General features: G+C 37.1%; 1 protein-coding gene across 4 annotated transcripts in view; it reads right to left on the bottom strand.

Annotated features, from left to right (window-relative positions):
- ambra1a (autophagy/beclin-1 regulator 1a) overlaps positions 1 to 24,495 on the bottom strand; it is a 104,402-nt gene that overhangs the window by 12,411 nt on the left and 67,496 nt on the right. For all 4 annotated transcript variants that reach the window (XR_001477341.2, XM_015338572.2, XM_015338574.2 and 1 more), the window contains 4 exons: positions 23,063 to 23,217; positions 15,319 to 15,458; positions 6,843 to 6,941; positions 5,834 to 6,021 (listed from right to left, as the gene is read on the bottom strand). Coding sequence is in view for 3 of the 4 variants with exons in the window: in XM_015338572.2 (XP_015194058.2) it covers positions 5,834 to 6,021; positions 6,843 to 6,941; positions 15,319 to 15,458; positions 23,063 to 23,217 (582 nt within the window). In the remaining variant the exon portion in view is untranslated. The remainder of the gene's footprint in view (positions 1 to 5,833; positions 6,022 to 6,842; positions 6,942 to 15,318; positions 15,459 to 23,062; positions 23,218 to 24,495) is intronic.

Consider the following 24,495-nt stretch of genomic DNA (forward strand, 5'->3'; position numbering starts at 1 on the left):
GATTTCCTTGGATCTGTCTTTCTGCTAGAGCAACTGACAGATAGTCATTGATACCCATTGGCCTCTCAATTACTATTAAAAAATAAGCTTTTTTTTTAAGGGAAATGCATACAATTTAAACATACCATGACACAGAATCCCGTTTTTTAAACAAACCCCTTCTTAGACAACTGTTTCTTAGTGGCTCAATAGATGCTCGAAACTAGATGAGCTAGATGAGCCACATTCCTTAGGTTTCCAACGTTTGCAGACTTTGATATGCTCTTAGGACACAGTAGCATGTAACTATGAAGCTGGGCCAGCACAGGAGGGCAGTGATTTCAGATTCTGAAAAAACAATGTTCACAATACCTGACAAAGGGTGCATTTTGTTTCCCTAAAATTGCATTGCTCTACATTTCTGTCCTCTAGTGAAAAAGGTCACACTGTTGTTTTATGATACTGTTACATGCATAACAAGAATGTTACTTCTGTTCCCCTTAGGAATCTATGGCCATCAGAATTACTGAGTGTGTGAAACAAAGCTCAAACTTATTCTGCCCGCAGGACATGCAACTGCATCCATTTTTCTGGGCTGCTCCAGATGACAAACACCCATCTAAAAGGGCTTGGTTTCCGCTGATAAACAGGCTTTAACAGATACACAACACATATATTGTGGAGTTTTTATTTTACATAGACTGCAGCCTCATAAATACAAATTTAGCAGATAAACCAGACAGCATCCAGTAGCTATGGTACACATGTCTTTTATTCTTTATCTCACCAAACATTCAAGAACAGCTCTGATCTACAATAATGGCCCAGACAAAAACCATATGTATGGCAGGGATCTTATAAGAACAATCTGATGATTTACCTCAGGCAAGCTTTCAACAACTGCACCTCACCTACAATTTGATATCATGGCCCCCTGTGACCCAGAACCCTAAGAATATCCTAACCACCATTAATCAAAGCTATAGACTCGTCTTAAAAACTTAATTTGACTTCAATAAAGCAACCAAGGTTTTGAGAAATGAGAAGCTGAATACTGCAACTCATTTGGACCGATAACACATTGTCATAAAACACTTCAGCAAGTTTTACTCATTTTCACTCTATGTAAGCAGATCAGTCTACAGACACTAATTTTTAATGATGTTACCAGGCAGTCTGCCTCAATTACAAAGACAAGCTAAATGTGATGTAAAAAATTTGCCCTGTTCAAACAAGAGCAGATGACATATAAATACAATTCTGACACCTTTCACCATCTGCATCATGTGAAACTATACTGCAAAACAGCGTATGTATTTTCCATCTCACACATTTTGTTCTTCAATTTTTACACATGCAATTCTGAATTCTCATTTACAATGCCAATAGCTTTGCTTTCTGCAGGAACTGGGAGAAAGGAGGATGATCAATGCTTTGTCTCATGTCAAAAGAGACAAACCTGTAGCTTCCAAAGAAAATCTTGAGCAACTTAATGGGTGTAGTGTTTCTACAGCCTTGGTTGAGTCAAGCCCATCAAATACCAGAGATTCTTCACCAAGAGACTGTCCCACTGCGTACTCAGCCAGCTAATGACATAGACCAGACTTGACCGTTCAATGGTGAATGGCTGGACTATGGGACTCAACTTACTATGGGACTCTTTGAATGGATACCTTACAATTTGGGATGCTTAGAAGAGAGTTTAGTTGGCCAACACTTTTGCCCATGGAGTGTGCAAGGACCAATTTTATCATCTTTTATTAAACAAAGCAGACTTTGTATAAGCAAGTTTTCTTATGTGAACAAAAGGAGAAACAAAATATTCCAACATAGCTACTGATCTTCTAAGTGAGAAAAGTGACAAAAATGCTGAAGTACAGGGGGTGAAAACGAAGGATTTCAAGAACAAGCTGATTACAGCAATGCTATTTCTTACACAGTCATGCTAAAACATGGCACAGTCAGTAAGATTTTATTTCATTACCAAAGTTATCTACACCAGCCTTGTCAGTAATATGTCAGATTAAACATAAGTGTCTGGGTGACATTTTCTCTTTGGAGTCTAGACAGAAAGAGGGTAGCATCTGGAATGAAGGAGTGTATATAAACTATCACTCGACTGCAGTTTTTCTCCCTACTGAATTAAAAATAAAACTTGAGCACTTTCCGTCATTTTTTAGGAAAAATAAAGTCCCTAAAGAAGGAGCACACTTTTTGAAGTGTATTTGACCTTGAATCTCCACAACAGACCAAAGCAACAGTGAAATAAATGTCACAGATTCAACACTTGTCAAAATTGAACAAACTTGCAAAAAAAATCCATGTCAAAATTTGGAGGAACACAAAGACCACAACCATCTTTCTTTGAGGCAGCTTTGTGTTATTTTCTAAATGGGTGCATTACCATTTACATTCTGTGCTTAAAACGTATTAATGTAAATGAAAAAAAAAACTATCTAAAACTATCTTCTAATACAGTTTGGAATTTGGACACAAATTTACTAAATTTCAACAACTTCAATTATAGTTACTAGACAATGAGGGTACACAAGCATAAAAAAAGAACTTTCATCAACAGTATCAACAGTCATTGACCAGTGCTGCTAATCATTTACTAGATGGATACTAAGGATATTAACATTATATTAGTATAACCTCTTGTGGCAGCTCTTTTTTTCCTACAGTAAACATTAGGAAATTAAAGACATCTATTTAAAAAATCTGTACATTTCCCCACTATCACAGAGCCTTCTGCAACATGAGTCATATAAATTATGCAGAAAGCAGGTCTGAAGTTTATTTTCAAATTCAGACTTTCACATTCACATATTAGGGGAAAGGTTGTTGTTTCCATGGTCTCATAAAACAGAAATTATTAGACATGCAATTGGGCTCTGGCAGGAATTGCAATAATCACATAAATCAACTTTGATATCACACCTAAATGAATTAAAGCATTAGGTTTACCACACCAATTGGGAATCTTACTGTCTTTAAAGTGCACTGCAGGCTTAATAACATTTTCTTGGGAACCTTACCTTAAACACCTGCCTATTGGCAAGAAAACAGGGTTGTACAGAAGGAGCAATTTCTGACAGAAAACTGTTGGCAATGTTAATGACAGACTCACTCATGATGTTTAATACTTGAATGCGACAAACAAAATGTTGATATTGTAGGCAGCACTGGATTCTTTCAACAGGTGACTTCATTTATTTTAAGATAAGCAGCCTGGCCTAAGAAATTGTGAAAGGTTTATCTCTGTGCCTTCAGAAGCTTTACAAAACAAACAAAAGACTGAGTGACAGATTTCTTTACAATATGTGTGAAGTCACATTAAATGTGAATGGATTTGTGGTTGACCTACTTATGTTTTTTACACGCTCGTTCTTTATAAGAAGATAAAATAACACATTAAATGGTTTCTATGGTGCTTTAAATGTACATTACAGCTAAAGGGTTAACCCATTAGACTTTGTTTTTCTGTTGATCAGTGATTAAGTAATTAGAGCCTTCCACCACTTCTGACATTTTACTGGAATCATTATAGTTATGTTCATTCACAGTCATAAAATGACTGCAGATTATATACACTCTCATATGACAGTCAATACCCTTGTTTTGGCATTTTTCTGATCCTATTGGACTTCCAGATTCAGAAGAACAGCGACAAATGAAAGAAAGCCATTTGACCCATCCTTCTCGATCGGTACTTAGTAGTTCATTGATCCAAGGACCTCATCCAGCTGTTTCTTTAAAGAAGTCAAGGTACTGGCATCAGTTCGTGCCTGGGTAGCTTGCTCCAGACTCCCAAAACCTCTTACAGAAGGACATGTTTGCTGTTTTTCTTTTAAATGCACTTTCAGAAAGCTTCCATATATGTTTTCTGGTCCTTGTGTCACTGCTTATCCTGAAGACGTCCACTGCATTAACTGTGTCTGTGCCTTGGAGGATTTCGTTCCCTTATTTCTATTACACACCTGTGCCTAGGACACATAGCCTCTTCTAGTTCAGAGTTGTATTTTGTATTGTTTTTACCACCTGCATGCAAATCAGCATTTGTGAATATTATTCTTTACCTGCTAGGTTTTTTCCCCAGATAAATGCCCCAGATTTTATCTAAATCTTTTTCGAGTTTTATCTGCTGCTCCTACAGTGTTTACTAATCTTCCTAAACTTCAGATTTAATTAGTTGACTAACTACACCAACACAGACAAATCAGGAAGGATAGTGGCCCTAGTAAAAGATCCCTGTGGTACGCCACTAATTACATCACCACAATTGGAAAATTGACCGCTTTTCATTACTCTCCATTTCCTAATTATTAACCACTTCTCAATCCAAAGGCACACATTTCCCTTAATACTTACTGCCTGTAATTTTAGAATTATGTTTCATGAGGAATTCTATCAAACTTTTATCTTCTGAAAATCTAAATACACTGTACCTACCTCTTCGGAATCCATGTTGACTATTCCCTAGGATATTATTTCTATACAAGCCGTCCTCTAGTGCAGTTCTATAAGCTTTATAGCAGAATTAATGGCAGCCAGACTTAGCGGTGTATAATTAATTTGGTCACTTTTGTCACCCTTCTTGTGGATGAGAATTACCCTAGCAATGCTCCCGTCTGTGAGTGAAGTTCTGTGAGCAAGGAATGCCACTTAGACCCACAGAAAACTCAAGTAAATAAAAATGCAATTTTCCTTTCATGAGCACAAAAGTATATCAATGGTGAATATTCACCCACATGAGAGAAAAAAAAAATACAATTTTAATCAACAGCTTCTGTGACTGTTGTGAACAACTGTGACTACTAGTAAGTGCTCTTATACTGTATGTGAGTGAAAAAAAAATCTAAATGTGAATGATTATATGCTGAAATGGAATGCCATAAAATCCCATTATCATAAATTCCATAATTTATGAATGTACAAATATTTTTCACTGTAAATATTTTGAGCATATTCAAGAATCTCTGAATATAGTGTGAAGCTTTCAAATGTTACAACTATATAAAGCACTTCTCATTTTCTTCTGCGATGCCCCCAGGATCCCAGCGTATTATGGGGAAATATCCTTTGTTATGACATATGACACTTTGTGAAAAGGCTCTAAATATTGTTTAAATAGTTCTTATGCAATCATAGAAATCTAAACAGCAATTCTGTAAAAATAACTAGGATAAAACTGGATTAAGGCATTGTAATTGGTAAACTGCAAGTGCTATTTATCAGTTCATGCCATTTTAAAATTGCTGTAATCGTACTATGCATAACAGGATTTCAGGATTATCAGTATTTCTCTCATTGATTGTTTCAGTCATATATATTACACAGGTAACTTTATTATGTACATTAAAAATAGTGTGATGTTTGGCAATAGATTTGAATAAACTCCTTTTATTCTTTCTTAGTTTTAGGAACAACAATGATAGTTACATTTCACATGATACATGATACATATACAATACATTATACGTTAGAAATGAATGAATGAGTTATCCCTTATCAGGGTTAATAATCTTTTTACAATGCTGGGAAAATCATGCCGCAAAATTTGTCCAGCCTTACCACCATTAAACTTCACAAACAACACAGGTACTAAAATTTTAAATATAAATGCTGTTCAAGTAAAACATACAAAGCATGAAATGACTTTACTACCCCTACTCCGTTTTCCTTACATGAAATAATAAAGATGAAGGACTATAATCAGGATACAGAAAGTGTTTCATCTTAAGTCCAGAACTTAAGGCCAGAAATGTCTTAGTATTAACAAAGTTGACAGAACAACCTTTCTCAGTTGAATACTCTTGAATGGCCTTTGGATATTATGACATGAAGCTCTCACCATTGGTAGCCCGTGATGTGCCGGTCTCCTGCAGGTCACGGTCAGTCTGCGTCTCTGCGTTCTGCAGCTGTAGGATGGGTGTCTGAGTACCTTGGGATGTCACAGAAGGGGCAGGATGACGTGGCTGCAAACCGATCGCATTCATCAGGCCCAAATCCCTGTCTGACCTCCAGGTCGCCCTGCTTGTCCTGTTCAAGGAGGGAGATAACGACACTAATGACTGAGCCGTGGAACAACAAAAATACAACAAGAAGAACTCCGTATCAGAATACATCTAATATTCTTATAAATACAAAATATTCAAAAAGACTCATCCAGGCTTGGAACCTCGACAGCCACAGAGCTTCAGGAACATCTCAAGCACTGATGAGTCAAAACAGTAGTTTAATAGAAAGCAAAAACAGGAACTGGTGAAAGAATGTGAACCACTACTCTATTTGTTGAGTGCATATCCTCAAAAGCTAAAACGGCAGAAAGTCACAGGTCGCTCGAGTGATGATGATAATGATAATGACACTGACACTGATTAAAACTAATCCAAGTAGATTAACAGCTAAGCCATGCACAGGAAGCAGAGTACAGGTGCATGATTGCGAGAAACAGGCCTTACTAATGCAATGCTTAAAAAGTGCAGAAAAACACCTCAGTGCAGTGTAAAGGTAGATTAAACCTTTTTAGATAATTAGGTGTGTAGAGCCACATTTGCAAATTAAAAAGGGAAAAGAAATCGTATGCACGGAATTGTGTGATTGTTACTTAACAAATAAAAGAGAAATCCAGCACCAGTGGTGCCATCAGAGGTGTTTCTTTCTTGCACAGCACTGCTTTGTATACTGCACTCATTAAGGCTCCACCGTGCCTGAAGCTTTGTGGGCATGAAGCTTCTGCATGGAACTGGGAGCTCTGTTTCAGTGCTGCCCCTTCGCTTCAGTCTCTCCTATTCCCTGGTGACTGGGGCCTCAGTGCTCTAAGCATTGCTATGAATATCGGCTCCTGTGCAGACTCTTACCCAGCCCTCTCGGTGTTGCGGCTGCCACTGTTGTTGTTAATGGCGAAGATGGGCTCGTTGACATGATCCGACTGTGCATCAGATTCCGACCGGGAATCCCTAAAAGCAGGTAGAAGAATTGAATGCAATCTGGTTTAATCCTCTTCAGGTTATTTTACAAGATTTCATTTTCTTCTTCACTCTCCAATTATGTTTTAAATAAAAGCATTCCACCTTAATCTGATTCAGCTTTGGGAAGCTGGGGTTTTTAACTATATTTTGAGGACACAAACCATATCTTAAGTAGCTTCAAAAAAATGCAGCTATGCTTCCAAAGCAGACTGAATTTCTACAACAGAACTGTGTGAGTAATACTGTGATGTGAAAGTCAGTAAGAAAAACACATACCAACATTTATTCAAATTTGGCTGATGAAAAGAGTTCAAAACTGAGTGCAGGTTTGATAATGAAAGATAAATAAACAGTCATTAATGTAGTCCACAAAAATCTTTGTATAGTTATTATAGGATTTTAAAGTAAGAAACTACATTCAAATTTTACAGCCTTTTCCTTTCATGCAGACTAAAGAATTTATTATAAAACCTAATTTATTTACTAAAAAGCATATAGTACATTGTGATATATTTTAAAGTCAGTTTAGCTCATTCCTCTCACCCACAACAGAATGCTTTCAAACATTCCTTTTGCTTCAGCCTTCATGTAAAATTGCATTCAAATACTTATTGTGGAACCTTGTCTTTTGTTAAATGCACAGCTAGACTTTTATGACTATCACATCGGTTTAGAAATATTTGCGAGTCAGCAGCTTAATGCAATATGACCACAAAAGAGTAATTTACAGCTTTATTACAGAGCAGATTTAGATAATTTTAAAAAATAAGCAAAAGGAATTTTACCTATTTGGGGATGGCTATTATTTATTTCCAATGTTTGTGAAGATGGAACAAAAATCATAACTTAAAGAACTACTTCCATCTGTATCTCCTTTTTTGCTAAAGCTGTTACCTGTCTGCACTATGCAAAGTGTGTTCATGCAAAAACTGTTCTCCTGAAAATGTATAAAATGAAAACAGACTACTGGATATAGTGGGACTTTTTAGAAATACACATTAATAGAGCTTCAATTCAGCTACTCATGTCATGTTAACTTTATAGATATCTTGATACATACACAGGTGCCCAATTTTAGACTAGCACGCTTGAGGAACTACATTCCTTACTACACTTTATGTAATAAACGTCAAGGTAATTTTAAAGTATTACAAATGTGCTCTTGTAAGTTGCCTTTGGATGTTCCTAGCCAAAAGTAATTTTGAGGCATCCAAGAAGAATGAGTTCAGTAACACCGTAGAAATACAACAAAAACGATGGATTATTTTGCTCCTTCCAGAACCTTGCTTGTCAAAGCAATAGCATTGTTACAACTGCAAATTATTTACTGTACATTTGCTAGTTTCTTAATGTAAAAAGAACACAGTTGTACTAAACTTGTTAATTCCCAATAGATAGACACAAAGCACCATGATTTTTTTCTAATTTACATAAAGGGACAACGATAGCTTAAATGTGGATAGTTATCAGAAATACTCTATACAGCCTTTCTAATATTCTTGCTTCTCATAGGAGCAGGTGCATTTTTCTTATTTTTGGATACCAATGTTTACTCTTTTGGGTTGGGCTATTGTGTGACCAATTTGTAAAACAGCAGAAAAGATGCAGCCAGCCCACTGATAAGGTCCCAGACAACTTTAAAAAAATTCCCAGGATTAGGGACATGAAATATGTAGTGCCCAGAATAGCAAAACTACAAAAAGATTCCAATAATCTCCCTGTAAGGCAAACATACTGTAAGTAGATGAAATAGAAAAAAAAATGCTATAAAATGAAGGATTGCTGAGTCCAGAAACTTTTGAGAGGAGATATGTTGTACCAACTCTTTAAAATTCCACCAAGAGTTCAGACTAGTCTGCAAGATGGATTATATGAAACACTGAAGACAGCAAAAAAAAAAGTGTGCTTCGAGTCACAGCAAAGTTACATCCCTTTATGAAGGAACACATTTTCCCTCTCCAGTTTTAAGGAGTTGAAATGTGAAAGAATAAAAGAAGGAATTTGAGGTGAAAAGTAAAAACCCACTGTATCATGCCACTGAGGAAATAAGGGGTAGGTGGCTTCCACCATGATTCTCTGAGCCACAGCAGGTAATAGTAAACCATTTCTGTCCCTCAAACACCTCCTGAAGGAGAACACTGACTGAGACAGAACACTGACTTTCAACTGACTGAGGGGAACTGCTGTGAGAGTAAAACTGCTCCTCACTATGGGCTCTAAACAGCTCCCAAGAAAGAGAAATCACACAAATACTGAGGCATTTACATGTTCTGCAGGGCAAGAAAGACTATACTCGACCTTTTAATCTGGATTCCATTACCGAGCTAAAACGGTGGCACGTGCAACCCTATAATAACGTGTCTGCCTTTAAAACAATTAGTGAGAGCACTAACCACAACCCATCGCTCACATGTCGCCAGCATGGAAACATGAGCGTGAATTGGAAGCAGGATTTCTGCCGATCGTTTTCCCCTCTTCGTGGGACCTCCCTAAGCTGACTGATAATTTTATTGCTCAAGTGGTAGCAAGATAAATCCAGAAACAGGAAATTTACATCAGTTTTCAGAAAGAAATTAATATTTAAGTACTGGTGTACAAAAAAAAAAACAGATGGTGTGGAAAAGGCACAACACTCATATTCATTACTTGACAAATGTGCAGGGAAAATAAACAGTTCTTTTACTTGTAAGCATACTAATATTTTTAGTTTCTGGAACCTCCACGTCTACATTTTCTAAGTAGTTGACAAGTCAAACATCTGTACTTATTAGTGCATTGTTTATATAGGACCATAATGTTAGCAATGCCCTTTTGCTCTATAGGGAGAGCCCAGGGACTGATTTGTTGGCTTTCTTGCCAGGAAAAGTATGTTTCCAAATGCATGATGAAATACTGGAAACAGTCAGTTTTTCTTTAAATTCCCAGCAACCCATTTAAGTGGCACTTCAAAGAAAGGAGGTTCATTAGACATTGTCCAGTGACATGGTCCTTCAATGGACAATAAACCCAGTCAGCCACCTCATGAACAGCTCAGAATAACTTGCCTGGGCCTTAGCAGGAATTCTTCTTCACAGCTTAGACATTGAAAGCTGAATGAACATCAGTGCACAGTTGCAATGTCGCAATAGGAGGTGACCATCTTATCGCATGACGAACTATGCAATGTGGACCATGTGCATTATTTAAGCCTCCACAGCCCTGTGCCATTTTACTCCAACTAAGGCACTAGAAAGCTTTGAGAACAAACTTAAGAAACTGAAGTCTTTTGCCCTTATACCTTCCAAATTTTAAGGCATTAAATGTCTCCAAAATGCTACATATTTTTGTGTGTTACAAAGATGGTAACTGTCGAAGCCACAGCATCATTCTCGGCTGAAACATCAAAATAAGCTTAGCAGCAGGGATCTTGTTAACTGCAGCCAACAGTAACAAAAAAAATAACCTGATGCAGATAGGATTTACACCCGCTGTGACAACTTCTTAAAAATACAAGCCTTAAACTGTGGAAAACAACACATAAAACAATCTATTATAGCAAACAGGGTAAGATTAATGAAGGGTTTTGCTTGATCAATTTCTAAGCAGTTTATTTAGAAAAGTGCATGCTGGTTTTCACTGAAACATACGTAGACATTTAACTTTAAAATTACATTTACATTGAGACTAATAATTTTACATTTCAGAATGTAATGTCTTTTCATAAAATGGAAATACGAGCCTTTAAAGAAACACTTTAAGCAGAATATAATTTGGTATGCGCTTCAAGTTTTAGAAAGTGCTTTATGCATGACAAATACTTTACGTGGCAACTTTTTAACTCGTACACTATTCAGAGTATAAAACCAATTTCTTCATAGCTTTTTTTAAATTATTTAATACAAAAACGTAATCACATGCTTGTCAGAAATGGCAGATAAAAATAGACTTGAGCAGCTTTCAAAAGCTGCCAGAAGCAACAATAAGTTTTGGCCATGTTCTGCAGTCAACCATAAAATTAAATCTCAGAAAAAAATATCGATCCAAGATGATTTCTGTGTACCTGTCAATACGAATGGTGCAGCCATTTCTCAACTTTAAACCTTTTCTTAAAACGGCTCCGATAAGACTTTCATCAACACTTTGCCATAATACAGTACCTGTCAACAAACATCCTCCCACTTCATTTACATCCCTTTTCACCTAATTTCCCCATTTCTCATCAAACACCCGTCCATCATCAGAAAATGTATTCCAGAAATGCAATGCAATCCCTAGATGTGGAAATGTATCAGTCAAGGGTCTTTTCAAACGGCAGATACAGTATTTACTCAATTATGAATGGTTTTATAACCGAAAGCCTCTCGGAGTGCTCTTTTTCATTTGGAAACTTCTACATGACACGTTGTGAATTTCGAGAAATAAAGGCAAAAGGTATGTGACAAGCCTCAAACTGAATGGCACATTCAACCGTGCTGAAGGTATTTTTTTCTGCTTGGAAAATGACTACATTGCCAAAGGGGAAAGTATGGAACAATTACTGAAAAATGTGGTTTATAATGGGGCAGGTGGTAGAGATTATTAATGAACAACATCTTGATCAATGAAAAAATGTTTTTTTTTAATGATACCAGAACAACAGGGGTAAGTGAGATTATGAACAGAACAAGCATGAAAACTGAAAGGATTCCCATTGATTCTGGCTAAACTGCGTTTCTCATTAGCACAGACAAATCACAAAATCAATCCTGAGCCACATCACTTCTCTGAAATTGCACTGCCAGCCTGTTAAACTGCAGAAGAAGGATGATCATTATATAAAGAACATTTACAAATACTGTACATAGCCTTCAGTTATATGAAACGGGTTTACAAAGAGGCACATACTTGTTTATGCCTTTATAACATTGTGTTTATTTAAAAAAATAACTAGATATCAGCCTCTCCATTTACGAGGTTGTGCTGCACAGTGCTGCTTAAAGGATTGTTATTTTTACTAATCAAAAGAATATTTTCAAACGAATGAACACAAGTCACAACATACTCGCAGCTTCCACTTTTATCGATTTATAACACTTTGTACCAAGTTTAGTTTTTCTGAAACTATAACATCACACTAACCAATATTAAACTACAAAACTGAGAAAACAAAATGAACCAAATGGCAATAAATTGTCACAACAAGGGTATGATCACAGAGCACACCCATTTCATTCTAAATTTCAATTTATGGTTTAAATTTCCACAGCCCTCGTTCTAGTCGTATTAGAAAAATAAATAAAAAAGCAACTTGGCTCTCCATTGCAAATGTAAAAAAAAATACAGGGCAAACTCCTTCCTGTAAAAAGCACGTGGCAGAGGGATGTGCCTTCTCTCTCACCATAAGAGACACAGTTTTGACAGCAAAGTCAGCACCAAATGATGAGGTTCTCACTGACAACATACAAGCTCCCAGGTGGCCAGCAAGTCACAGGGGTAATTTCTGTACAGCAGGCCGAGGATAACTGACCACCCAAGACGGCCTCATGTGGGAGAGCTCAGGCAGATGTGCACTGCAGTGTGGGGAACCTCCATCACAGTCGCATAATGAGATGACCCAGGCTCGAACCAGCAATGACCGGAAACGTGTCTGAAAGAGCTGAGCAATGCCTTTCCAGCAATGAAAGGAAAAGCAGCTCAGATTCACATCTGAACTGTGCTTAAAGAATAAAAGCACTGCAATAACACACTAGATCAACTGTGCCCATGAGTTCAAAGTGTACCCGTGATCTGGAATGTTTTATACTTTGATCAAAAACTTCAAGGTGCATGGTATAAAGTACAGTGCCTCTCACCGTTTGCTCCTAAAAAGATCTTGAATGATTTTAAGCCTTTTTCTGAATTTTGGGATGAGGGAAAGTTTATTTTGCAACCTTCAGACCGGCCCTTTTCAATTGAGTTCGGGAATCTCACAATATCATGAAACTCTTTATGACCATCCCACTATCTCCATTCAAACACATCAGGAGCAAGTCCTGGTGACCAACGGACCCCTGACCACTGGCAAAAACTGACCTTTTACCTTTTTTCTAGAAGCTGAATCCAAACCTTTCAAACAGTGTTCTTTACAACAATGTGTTCGATACAAGCAATCCACTCTCTGTACTTGGTGAGGTCCTACCCTGATTTCATGGAGTCCAAGACTGAGTGCACATAACTACTTCCCCCTGGAAAGGATGCCAGTAAATTATAGGACAAGGGAGAAAAGGAAAATTAGCAAAATAATCAAACCTAGACAGCATGCTTTTGGGAGCTTGAAGAAAACCAGAGCAAACACCCACACAGCACCACATGGAGGGATCCTGCAAACTCCATACACACAAAGCTGGAACTGATCCCAACAGCCAGGAACTGTGAGGCACCAGTTCTATGTCACCATGTTGTCCGCTGTATTAAGTATATTAAAGAAATACATTTTCTTTCAATTACAATCATTTACAGCTCTGCACAAAGCTTTCCTGGTGTTATATTACAAACAATCAGTGTAAACTTAAATAAAACTCCCCAGGGGAGATTAAGACAGCTTTCACATCCTCTAAAATGTGCATTTATAAAGACATGTGTTTCTTTCCGCACTGCAACACTAGATAGAACACAAACAGCAGGGCATATCTGTCGCACTGCCCATCAGTTATGTTGGGGTTTGTGGTCCAAGTTTTTCAGTGAGCCAGGAAGCAGTGACTCTTTACCAGCCTTGTATTTGATGTTTTCAAAAGTGCTAGTAAAGCAATGCACATAACAATATGTATATATATTTTAGTAAATCAATGCAAATAAGAATATATAGATACAGTAAATCAATACATGTAAGAAATGTATATACTCTTAGTGAAGCAATCCTCTTAGGTGTATATATTCCTTCTTAGTAAAGGACACAGATACAGATGGTTTAATATAATAAAACACAGAACACCATTAGCTACTTAGATTCTTTCTATGCCTTTTCTATGGGGCTTCTGGTGATGTTAACAGCAACAATAATTCTGAAAAAAATATGTTCCCAAAATAAATCTTTATTGCCAATAACTGGATGCAGGCTTGCATTTCAAGTGATTTTCCAGGTTAAATAAATATAAAGACAAAACAAAATAAATTAACTTTAATTTAGATAAAAGTTGGCTTGTGTGTGACTAATCTAAGAGATTATCCTTTTAAAATATATACTGTTAAGAAGTTTATTAAAATTAAAAGACATGAACTCTACCTCCCCAAAGAGCTCTTGTATAACAAAGAAATGAAGCATTTCTGTATAAGTGACTGCAGGATATCATCAGCCACACAACAAATACATTGTTTTTTTTCATGCTAAAAAGATTCAAACAAGATTTAAAATGTTTGAACATGCACTATGAAGCATTAACCCTAAGAGAAACCACAGTTTTATGAGTGATGTAGGATAAGCCTGGAAATCTCATGGAAGACAATATGTTCTTTATTCTGTTCCATTCTGAAGAAATTTGTTAGCACAACTAAGTTTTAACATTACCTTATGGTAGTTGATAGTAACAGAAAACACTGTGGGAAATAAGATAATGAAATACACTGCGAGTGTGCTATGTGGAAGGAATCATTCACAAGTTTGCCTATTAGTCAAATTTGATGGAGACTAGCTGAATGTCAGTATTGTTTTAGTTTTTGCTGTTCTTTTTCAGTTTTTTTGTATGGTTCAGAAAATTATTTCAGAGCACATTTGTTTTGTGTTTTATAGCAAAAGACATAGAAATATGGGTGAACATTAGGTGTGAACAGCCCTTCATGTGTAATCGCAGCTTTCCGATCCCGTTTTGATCAGTTATCCTTTCTCCAAAGAAACCCTGATGACCTACCTAAATACTAAGCAGAAGTACGATACAAAAAGTTGAAGCAGTTCCAGTAAGAGCACAGAGAATGACGAGATGAGACATGAGATACTATACTTTGAGTAAAAGTTATAGACTTTCAATGTAACTATAACAGTCAATCAGCAACTATTATTTGCACTGATGCGTTTAAATTACATTTTCAAAGAGGCTTGCATTGCAAAGGTGAGGTAAGAGGCTATAATATAAATTAAAAGATCACTCAAAAACTCACTGAATAGTATACAGATTTAACACTTGCACCACCATCGTTATTCCAGCATTACTAGAAGTATAATATCTACTTGTACAGGTACAAGTATGCCTTTGTCATACTGGAAACATTGAAAACAAAGATTGTACAGAGATGGATTATTTTTCTAGATGTTGGCACTGAACATATGTTCAAAGACCTTGAGATGACTACTGCGGCTACACGTTAGGCAGTTGTTACCCATTCTCCTGGTGCTGGTACTGTAGATGATCTGATAGGGAAAGTGTGAAGGACTTACACAGGCCTGCAAATGACCAGATCTCCTTTGTTAGTTCCATAGGCCAGCCCCAAGCCCGGCTCTGGCAGCCATCTTGCAGAATTGATACTGACGTGCCTCCTCTGGTCTGGAGCCATTGGGTAAACAACATTGAACACCCTCTGAGAGGAAGAGAAAACACAGAGAAACTTTCAGAATCCTTTTAAGAAGCCTCACAATACAAATTCAATAACGGCAGAGAAAGAGTAATAAGTACATAAGATAACTGGAAACTATTATTCTTCTTAAGTATCTAAATTTAACCCGTAATTACCAGAAATCAGTGTGCTCAGAGGAATATGCAAATGTTATCTGCTAATACTCAGCCGAATGATAATACCACAACTATTCCACAAACAATATCAATATTAAGTAGCTGCCGATAAGCAAAATCCCATCACTGTGCACACATTAGCCTTGTTATCAATGATCCTCATTAGTATTCCCGTGATCAGTGTGGGAAAGAAGTTGCTATGGAAATTAAAAGTACTCTTTAAACTCTTTTTTTTAACAAAGAACTGAATATAAATGGAAACCTAAAAGGAATACACTGTATTGCCAAGTCATTTTTATGTAAAATGTCACATTAAAATGTTATAATCTCAACTTTATCACTATTATTAAACCATTTTTATCAGGATTTCCAAACAATACAGACTGCAATCACAGCTTTGCAGTATGAGGTTTTGTCTATAGACTGTGTAAGGTTGAGAATATGTACCAGCTAGGAAAATTAATTTAATTACGACAGTAGCCAGCCCTCTTCTATTCATCAAAGAGCAAAGCAAAATGTCTGATACACCCAGCAACTTGAAAGAATGAAATTCTGAAATCTCTGCTGCCACAGATTCTGCTTTAAACAACCATGTTGCACGACAGTAAGTCCGGCAATCTAACGAAAGGATGTTATGACAGAAAAGCATAAGAACACTCATACAGAACATCAGATAAAGTCAAATCGGTAGGCTTCTACACTGAAACAAGAAACTATGTACATTAGTGCATTTAAAACTGAGATCAGGAGGCAGTTCTTTTACCCAAATAGCAATGCTGTTGAAGGTGATATAATGTTTCTTTCAAATCACACCTGGGTCATATACTTGGATCAACTAGCTACGAACAAGCAAATGGGCTATTCTGCCAAATGTTCTGTTTTTGTTTGTAACCTTTGTTTGTAACCTGAAGAAGGGCACTGCTGTGAACTTTGCTTCCAAGTGATGTAGGGGCCAATTATTCACAATCACACAATTATTTTAAACTCAACTGCTGCAGCAAGCTCAGGCTACACATCCAACACACTTTTTTAAACACTGTACTGACTTCCCGGTTTGTTCCAATAGATGACCTGTGGAATGACAGGCATCTCATTTTCCAAAATCTCTCGTCACATTTCACTTCCTGGTTAACTGACCCCCAAAAAAGATGAAAGACAAAGCCTGTGACGGCTGAGAAAATCATTTGGCTGTAGGAGGAGTGTAAGAAAACTCTACAGTACAAACCAGCAGCTAATTGGACCATACACATACACTAACGTGGGATTCAATCTTTAACAGGTCAAATTCCCTATGAGCCAAGTAATACAAGCCAAAAATCCTAAATCTATCTGTGTTTGCCTCCAGATAATAAGTATCTGAGTTTTTTTAAACATGTTCAAAGCTTTTTTTGACCTCTGAACAGTTTTCTATATATATATTGGAATACACATTTATGTTTACACCTGAGGGTTCAATCTCGAAGTGGACGCCCCTGTTATATCCAGCAGCATATTATGCTTATTAAAGTCTTTTCAAGCAACCATTTCAGGTCCCTGAAAGCAATCTTCTCAGTCAAGCTGCAGATTCACGGCCCATATGCAGCTGGTGGAAACTGCTCCAGTACTGCTCCAGGTCATCCATCCCCATCCCAAACAGTCAAAACAGACCTGGACTGAGAACATGCTGACTGCTGGAGGCCATTGTCAAGCCACTAGCCTGAGATACAACCCCCTATCTTCCTTAACTGTGTTGGCAGAGTGTTCTTGTAGCATTTAGTACTGAAAACAGGATGTTTCTCTCTCTCCTGGGGATAAAAGAAAATACAACCTACAAATGTAAAACAAAAAAGCATGATATGTTTAGAATTTTTTATCAATAAAAGCTGATTGCAGAAGACTGCAAAACCGCTTTCTGATTAACGGCAAACAGCAAGGAGGAAGGTTAGGAAGAGAAGAACTACCCGATAGTCTGAACTTCAGAACCACCCTGTTTCTGCTGGAACTGTCAAAGGTGCTTTACAAACTCTGGTCTTGCTTATTTGAACAAAACTAGAATAGCTTAACACAATTGATTGATTTAAAGAAAAATCATATTTACAATTCCCTCTCCATAAAACAATAGTAAAGTTGGTACATTAGAAGCCCATTGTTGCTTACTAAATTATATTATAAACGGTACACTTTCAAAGCAATGAAAACACACCAAAAGTGCAAACTATTTGTCCTGTTTGTAACATTTTGTCAGCCGGTTTAATGACAAACACCAACATATCTGACTTCTGTAAAGCGGGCTTACGTCTCTACCTTTAAATCAACAGTGAAACTAATAGAGCTACTCTGACATTCTGAACTTAAGAGTCAATTGCTGTGGGCTTATATTAGTACAATAAGAGGTTTTACTGAAGTTCATTAAGTGGCTATTCGCTCAATTACAGACAGCCCACAGGGCCAGTGAATGTTGAGGTCTTCTGGTCACAAATGGCTCAATTACAAATAAGCCCTTCTCTTCATCCCCTTTGCTCAACATGCAACTGTAGGGGGTTGACTTTCCGGTGACATATTTACACGTCCTACTAACAAGATAAGGAAGTTGTTGTAATGGACATTTAATTCTCATACTTCCTACTTTGTGGGGGAAAACTAGCAAAGTGAAAAATGTCATTTTGTCCCTTTAATGGGTGACAGCATATGCCGAATCAAATAATCGTTAAAAGGTAATTTAACTCAGCTTTGGAAGATTCAAATAAGGTCAATAATGGGTCATGGTTTTAAGTAGGTTTTATAGCAGCAGGTGTCTAAATGGCTGAAGGTAAATGTATCTAAACCATCACTTCATTTTTCTGTCAGTGTACTGTACAGCAAACAGTAAGTGGTTTTTAGTTGAGAATAGGGAAATAGCTATAGGTTTTCTTTAAAAGATAAAAGAGACTACATATAATTGTAAGCACGAAAGCTATTAAAAAGAAGTGATAAACACACAGTGTGCAAATGTGATAAAATATCTGCTTTAAACATAAACAACCAACCCCATAAACCTCTGCCTTTTAAATGGGAAATTTAGCATGTTTACAAAAACACACAGGCCTTTTCATGCAATCCACATCACAATTTAGCTTAAAATATAACTGGATTGTTATTAACACAGCCTAAAAACTTACCCACTGATGATAAAACTCAAAAGAAAAAAACACTTGAGACATTTATGTAACTGCAGCTGCTATGTCACTATGGTTACAGCTAAAAAATTGGCAGGGGGTAAACTGCGCTTATTATGTGAAACGACGCTGCATGACTAGAAATAGATGCTAATTTTCACATATAGGTTCTCAGAGCTTATGAACTTCTAACCAAGATTAATAAAATTGGTACTCTTTAAAAATACATAAATTATCAATGTTTTCTATATAACAAATACAATACCATAAACAAAACAAACCACTGGGGTACAGAATATCTAGAAAGTAATTCCCCCAGCTGTTCTGAATATTTTAATACAAAACAAAAAAATGCCTAGCATTATCTCTTCCAAAAGCCACATGTTGCTAGTATCATTGAATGTAACATTCGTTTATTTCTGCTGTGGCCTGAAGGTTTCATGTCACACAAGCTAGCATTTTCGAAGGCTAAATAATTTTCTATCTGAATGTTTAGTTTGAATGGTTGTTTTTGTTTAATAACGATAGAAGAGAAAATATTCTCTGGACATGCTTAAAGTGTTTACTGTATTCTGGCTTTCTGATGATATAAAATTATGCAGTCATCATAAAAAAACACCTGGGAGAACACTCAGTCATGCTGCAGTTGTAAGCCTTAATAAAAAGATAACAAACTGGCTGCCCTTGAGTTATTTTTAAATCACCTCTTTACAAAGAACATTCAATTAATCATCAGTACCACAAAGTTGCAATGCAAACACCCTTGCAGGAAAATGCGCAAAACTGTTACTATCAATAGACTGGAAGTCTCTTAGCATCACAGTTCCAACGATTGGGCCAAATTTTGTATGTGGGATTAAATTCTCGTGTTGTACTCAACTGTAGTGGGGTGACTCAAGTTTGAATGTGGGCAACAAAATAATGAGATGAGCTCAGATCGCAACATGAACATGGTGCTACATGAACCAATCCTGTCAACAAAGATCCAGAGCTGTGAGACGCATGACAAACGCAGAGACAGTGTGCCTTAGTGGTAAAATCTAAGGGAAAGTGAAAGGACATTTCCTCATCACTGGACAGCTAATAGTATTCTTGCTGCCCCCAAAAGGAAACTGACATCAATAGCTGTAAAAACTATCCTTAACATAAAGTGGCTATTGTAGTAATCGTGACAAGTGGCAGATCCAGTCAAGCCTCTGGGGTGTCATAGTAAATATACATATATTATTTTTATAAAAAAATAAATAAAAGCCACTGCTTACTTTCTATTATATGCAGGATGATTTCTATAACATTTACACAGTAGAACCAAAACAACTGGTCTTCAAAAACTGAAATGTTTAGAAGTTATCTTCCATTTTAAAATGATTTTCCCCCCCAAAGCAAATATTTCAGTGAGGATATGAAGAGCATGCATTATAAGTATTCAAGATTCTCAATACAAACAGGAAACAAAACATTTAAAGCAAAATAACAAATCCCTTAAGTATTACAAGTTAAACTGTTACAGCACAACAGACTGTTCCATCATCTTAAAGCTATCTGTAGATATTAAAAGACATAAAAACTCAAGATAAATGTTAATCCGAATTTTAAAAATAAATTGATTCGACTCCTGTAAACTTTCAATTCTAACAGCTTAGTGGCGATGTATTCTTTAACTAATGTACAGAAACTCTTAAAGAAAAGAAACACAGAAAATTCAATTAAATCTGATTTCGGGTGAGATTTCAGATCAGATTAATTTAACTCAAGTTAAAAGATAGGAAACTGTACGTTAGCAATATACTTTCTTAAGTACTAATAATGGACAATGTGATAACTTCAATGGGTGTAAGATGTTATTAAATAGCAAAACTTGTGTTTTATTGTGGACAAAAGCAATTCAACAAAAATACACTGCACTTATACTGTGCAAGAGTTTCTCAAAATCAATTACTCAGCAGAAACAATCGACACAAATTCATATTTAACTTAGGGTAACGAGAAAATCTACTTTTACTCAAAAGCCAAGAACAGAAATCAAAACAATTTACACCTAGAGAGTGGACAACAAAGAATCAAATTAAAACAAAGTTGGGAAAGTTCTGTTATACTTGAGTCTTCCTTTCTCTGTAAAGCATAAATGATCTTCAGTTGGTTCCCATTAGGTGAAGTACAGATTTTTTGACAGAATTCTAATCCAGAGGCAAAAGACTCCAGTGAGTTTTTACAAAAATATGAAGCAGCCCTCAGGGGCAGCTCTGTTTATGTCTCAGAAGCTTTTCAAGTAAACTGCTTTCTCTCAGCATATCTAGGTCATGCTCGTACTTAAAAACATTCACAAGCTAGATCATGCCACCCTCTTTGTCCCTCCAAAGAAATACACACACACAGGTCAATTGTAAACCACACACATGGTATTCTTTAAGTAAAATGGAGAGAGCTGGATAATATAGGCTACAATTACCACACTGACACTGACAGCCGCTGTAGTATTTTGAAACAATTTATCAGGAATTATGTGGGGTCTAATTTCTCAGCAGATCTTGTTTTATTTGTGAAACATATAAAAGCAACCTGTTTCAGACAAAGGCTTAGTCAGGAGAAAGCAGGAAAAACTAAATGTTTAAAGGTGACAATGACACATTAAAACATCTCCCAACCCCACTGGGGATGATTGCTGACTGAAATTCAGTCATTTAAAGGTAGCCACTTGTTTAGTCTTCAAGATGCATTTCCTGAAATCGCACAATCTCCCTTTTCAAATCCGTAATAACCTTGAAACCCACGCTTCCCAAGTTTTTTTCAGCTCATGCCACATGTTCAACATCCAACCTTTGCTCACAACAAATGATTTTGAAAATCAGCAATAACATTACTAGAAATAACATCCCGAATGGAATGAGAAATATTTCACTTTTTGACTAGAATATCAAAGCTATATTTCATCTACTCTTTTGAAAGAGTCACCATCTGGTTCACGGAAGACAACATCCTCAACCACGAAGGAAAGCCAATATATGCCACATCAGTTTCTGTGTTGCTAAAGTCTGCAAGAGGACTTGACTGAAGATGAAAGCCAAATGTTTTCTATATGCTTCCAAGCAAGCTCTTTGCACATAATTTGAAAACTAACAGGAGATAAGGCAGGTACCTTCAGGATGCAAGATGGAAGCTGTTTAATCTGACTTTTTCAGTATGGCCATACGTTCTGTACAGAACGATTTGGAGACAATTCACAAGGCCAGTACTTTGTATGCTACAAATAAGGACTCGAGAAGTTTAGAGTACCAAGAAACAAATGAGTTCCCCCGCTCTCAGGACAGAGCTATGACACAGGTGAGAAAGTAGCCAATCCCAAAAATGACACCTAAGAATAGATATGAGAAAAACAACAGAGGAATGATTGAAGAAAGGCACCGTATTATGGTAAAGTATGTCTGAAAAATTCATAGTTCTACTGTGTCGAATATGCACCATGATGTGCACAGTACAGTGTCTATACATCAAGATTGTTTTAAAATGAATCCTTGCAAGATATATGTATGTGTATACACATATATTACAAAGAACAAACGTCTGCCTTTCAAGAGCAAGCAATCGCTACAAATTATGAGAATATGAACACTAATTAGCCCCAGACATTTCACAATGCTACAAAGCAGAACACTCTAAAAGACTTCTAACTCTGTTTGTTTCTTTAAAGTCAAAGCGAGAAACCACAGGAAGATGCTTCACCCTTGATCATCAGAATGATACATCTAACTTTAGCCACAAAAACTGTCATATAACTTAATGCGTACTGTATACATACAGACTTGAAAATTTACTACATCTTGACAAATATGGCTCTTAGCATAGGCTGTGTATTAATGGTGTTACCTATACTGATCTTAAATTGAGTAAATTGAACTTCAGTGTACAAATAAATGAGAAGGAATGAATAAAATGGGTACAATAGGTGTATCTAGGTACAATTAATCTTCTTCAGCTTGTTAGAAGGAAATCTAACCCCCCAAACCGCTAAAAATGGTGGTTAGATTTCTACCTTAAGGTTCTTCTGGAGGACTTTGGTCCAAAACATCTTGAAACAGCTGATTTTATGATTTAAACCTTCCAGGTCAGTTTTGTGACCTCTGCGGGAACAGCTCAGCACAAGCAATCCCAGATACAGATTATGATCTTTAGGTACTCAGGTGATACAGCGGAACTCTTCATGTGTATGAAAGAAGCAAAATTACAATATATTGCATCACTAGTATGACTGTGTAACCTCAGTACCTTACATTGCCTGTGAAATGGGCAGGTGTGTTTAACGAGGCACAGCGGAACTCACCCTCATGGACGTCTCCCCACCATGTGGCTGCTGTAGTCGGAAGACCTGGGCTACCATGTGGTCGGTGGTGGGGTGCAGGAGGATCCTCCTGGAGGCCAGGCCCACCATCACGTAGCGACCCATAGGGGACAGGCTCACTGAGATGGCATTGGGACCTGCAGGGACAACAGGAGCCCTTTAGTACCTCAGGGGTCAGCTGGCGTGACACTGCAGTGCTTTGAGTCACCTTACTGCATCAGGACCAGAGAAGACACCAAGCTGGGTCAAAGAACAAACCTTTGCTGAACATTAGAACTTAAAGGGGAACTGCAATGCTACTTCCAGATTTCGGTGATAGAAAGAATTACCATTGATGAGTGCATTTTAAAACTATAATAAAAGTCAAATGTACACAGTAACAAGTAATAGGTTTATTCCATGCTGAAAAAAAAGAAGAAAGAAAACACAACGTTTCGGCCGTGGAGCCTTGCACACCTGAAGAAGGCTCCACGGCCGAAACGTTGTGTTTTCTTCTTTTTTTTCCAGCATGGAATAAACCTATTACTTGTTCCTTTGCAGCCTACGCATGCTGACGCAGCTACCCACCTGAAATGTACACAGTAACTTGTAAAACCACCAATCTACATCACAAAATAGCCAAAATTTCCAGGTATGCATAGCGCCATGTTCTGCGATTCAGAACGAGGCAACAAAATGCCGGTTGCTGCAGCCTTATTACATTATATCCACAAGCCTGCTTGTTTACAACTCTATCTAATAGAAATACTGCTTCCGAGTTTGAGCTGGTTTTGCCGACAAATACTCTGCATGCAAATCACTTTGGAACATTTCGGCAGGGAAACGTCTGCTACACAGCCTGTATTCATTCGCTCGGACATCACATTAGTCAACATAATGACTGGTGAGCAGGAAGTGCCGCATCACGTTGCAATTCGTGAAAACTCGAATGCGAGTTTGCAACAACTTACAGTACTTTCACAAGGTTCATGACTTTGTGCTTAATTTGAAATTGGTACATTTTTCCTAAAACGTAGATTAATTTATATTAATATCAAGATTTCATAACCGGTCTGAGAAACTGGGACTGCACCTCCCCTTTAACCACCTGTATCTGCATGCACTACTTTTCTTTTCAAAACCACTCAAGGCACTGTTTAATTTTCTAACATGCCATTTAAAGAAGTGGTTGTTTTTTTTCCCACTTTCTGGTTCCGATTTTCCTTGCGTCACTGTTGGAATTTGCTGCTCATGTGGAGGCTGTTTTCAAATTCAGGATTCAGGGTACGATAATGATAGCTGACAGGACTTGGACTCTGACTAAACTCGGTGCTGCTCTGCACTTCTCTCTGAAGAAACAGCCATGACAAGGGACTTGTGCAGCAAACTTGAATTACAAAAACGATACTTGAGTTTCAGGTTCCCAATTAGGTTTT

The sequence above is a fragment of the Lepisosteus oculatus genome, chromosome 21, assembly GCF_040954835.1.
Source record: "Lepisosteus oculatus isolate fLepOcu1 chromosome 21, fLepOcu1.hap2, whole genome shotgun sequence".
Taxonomy (NCBI): Eukaryota; Metazoa; Chordata; class Actinopteri; order Semionotiformes; family Lepisosteidae; genus Lepisosteus; species Lepisosteus oculatus.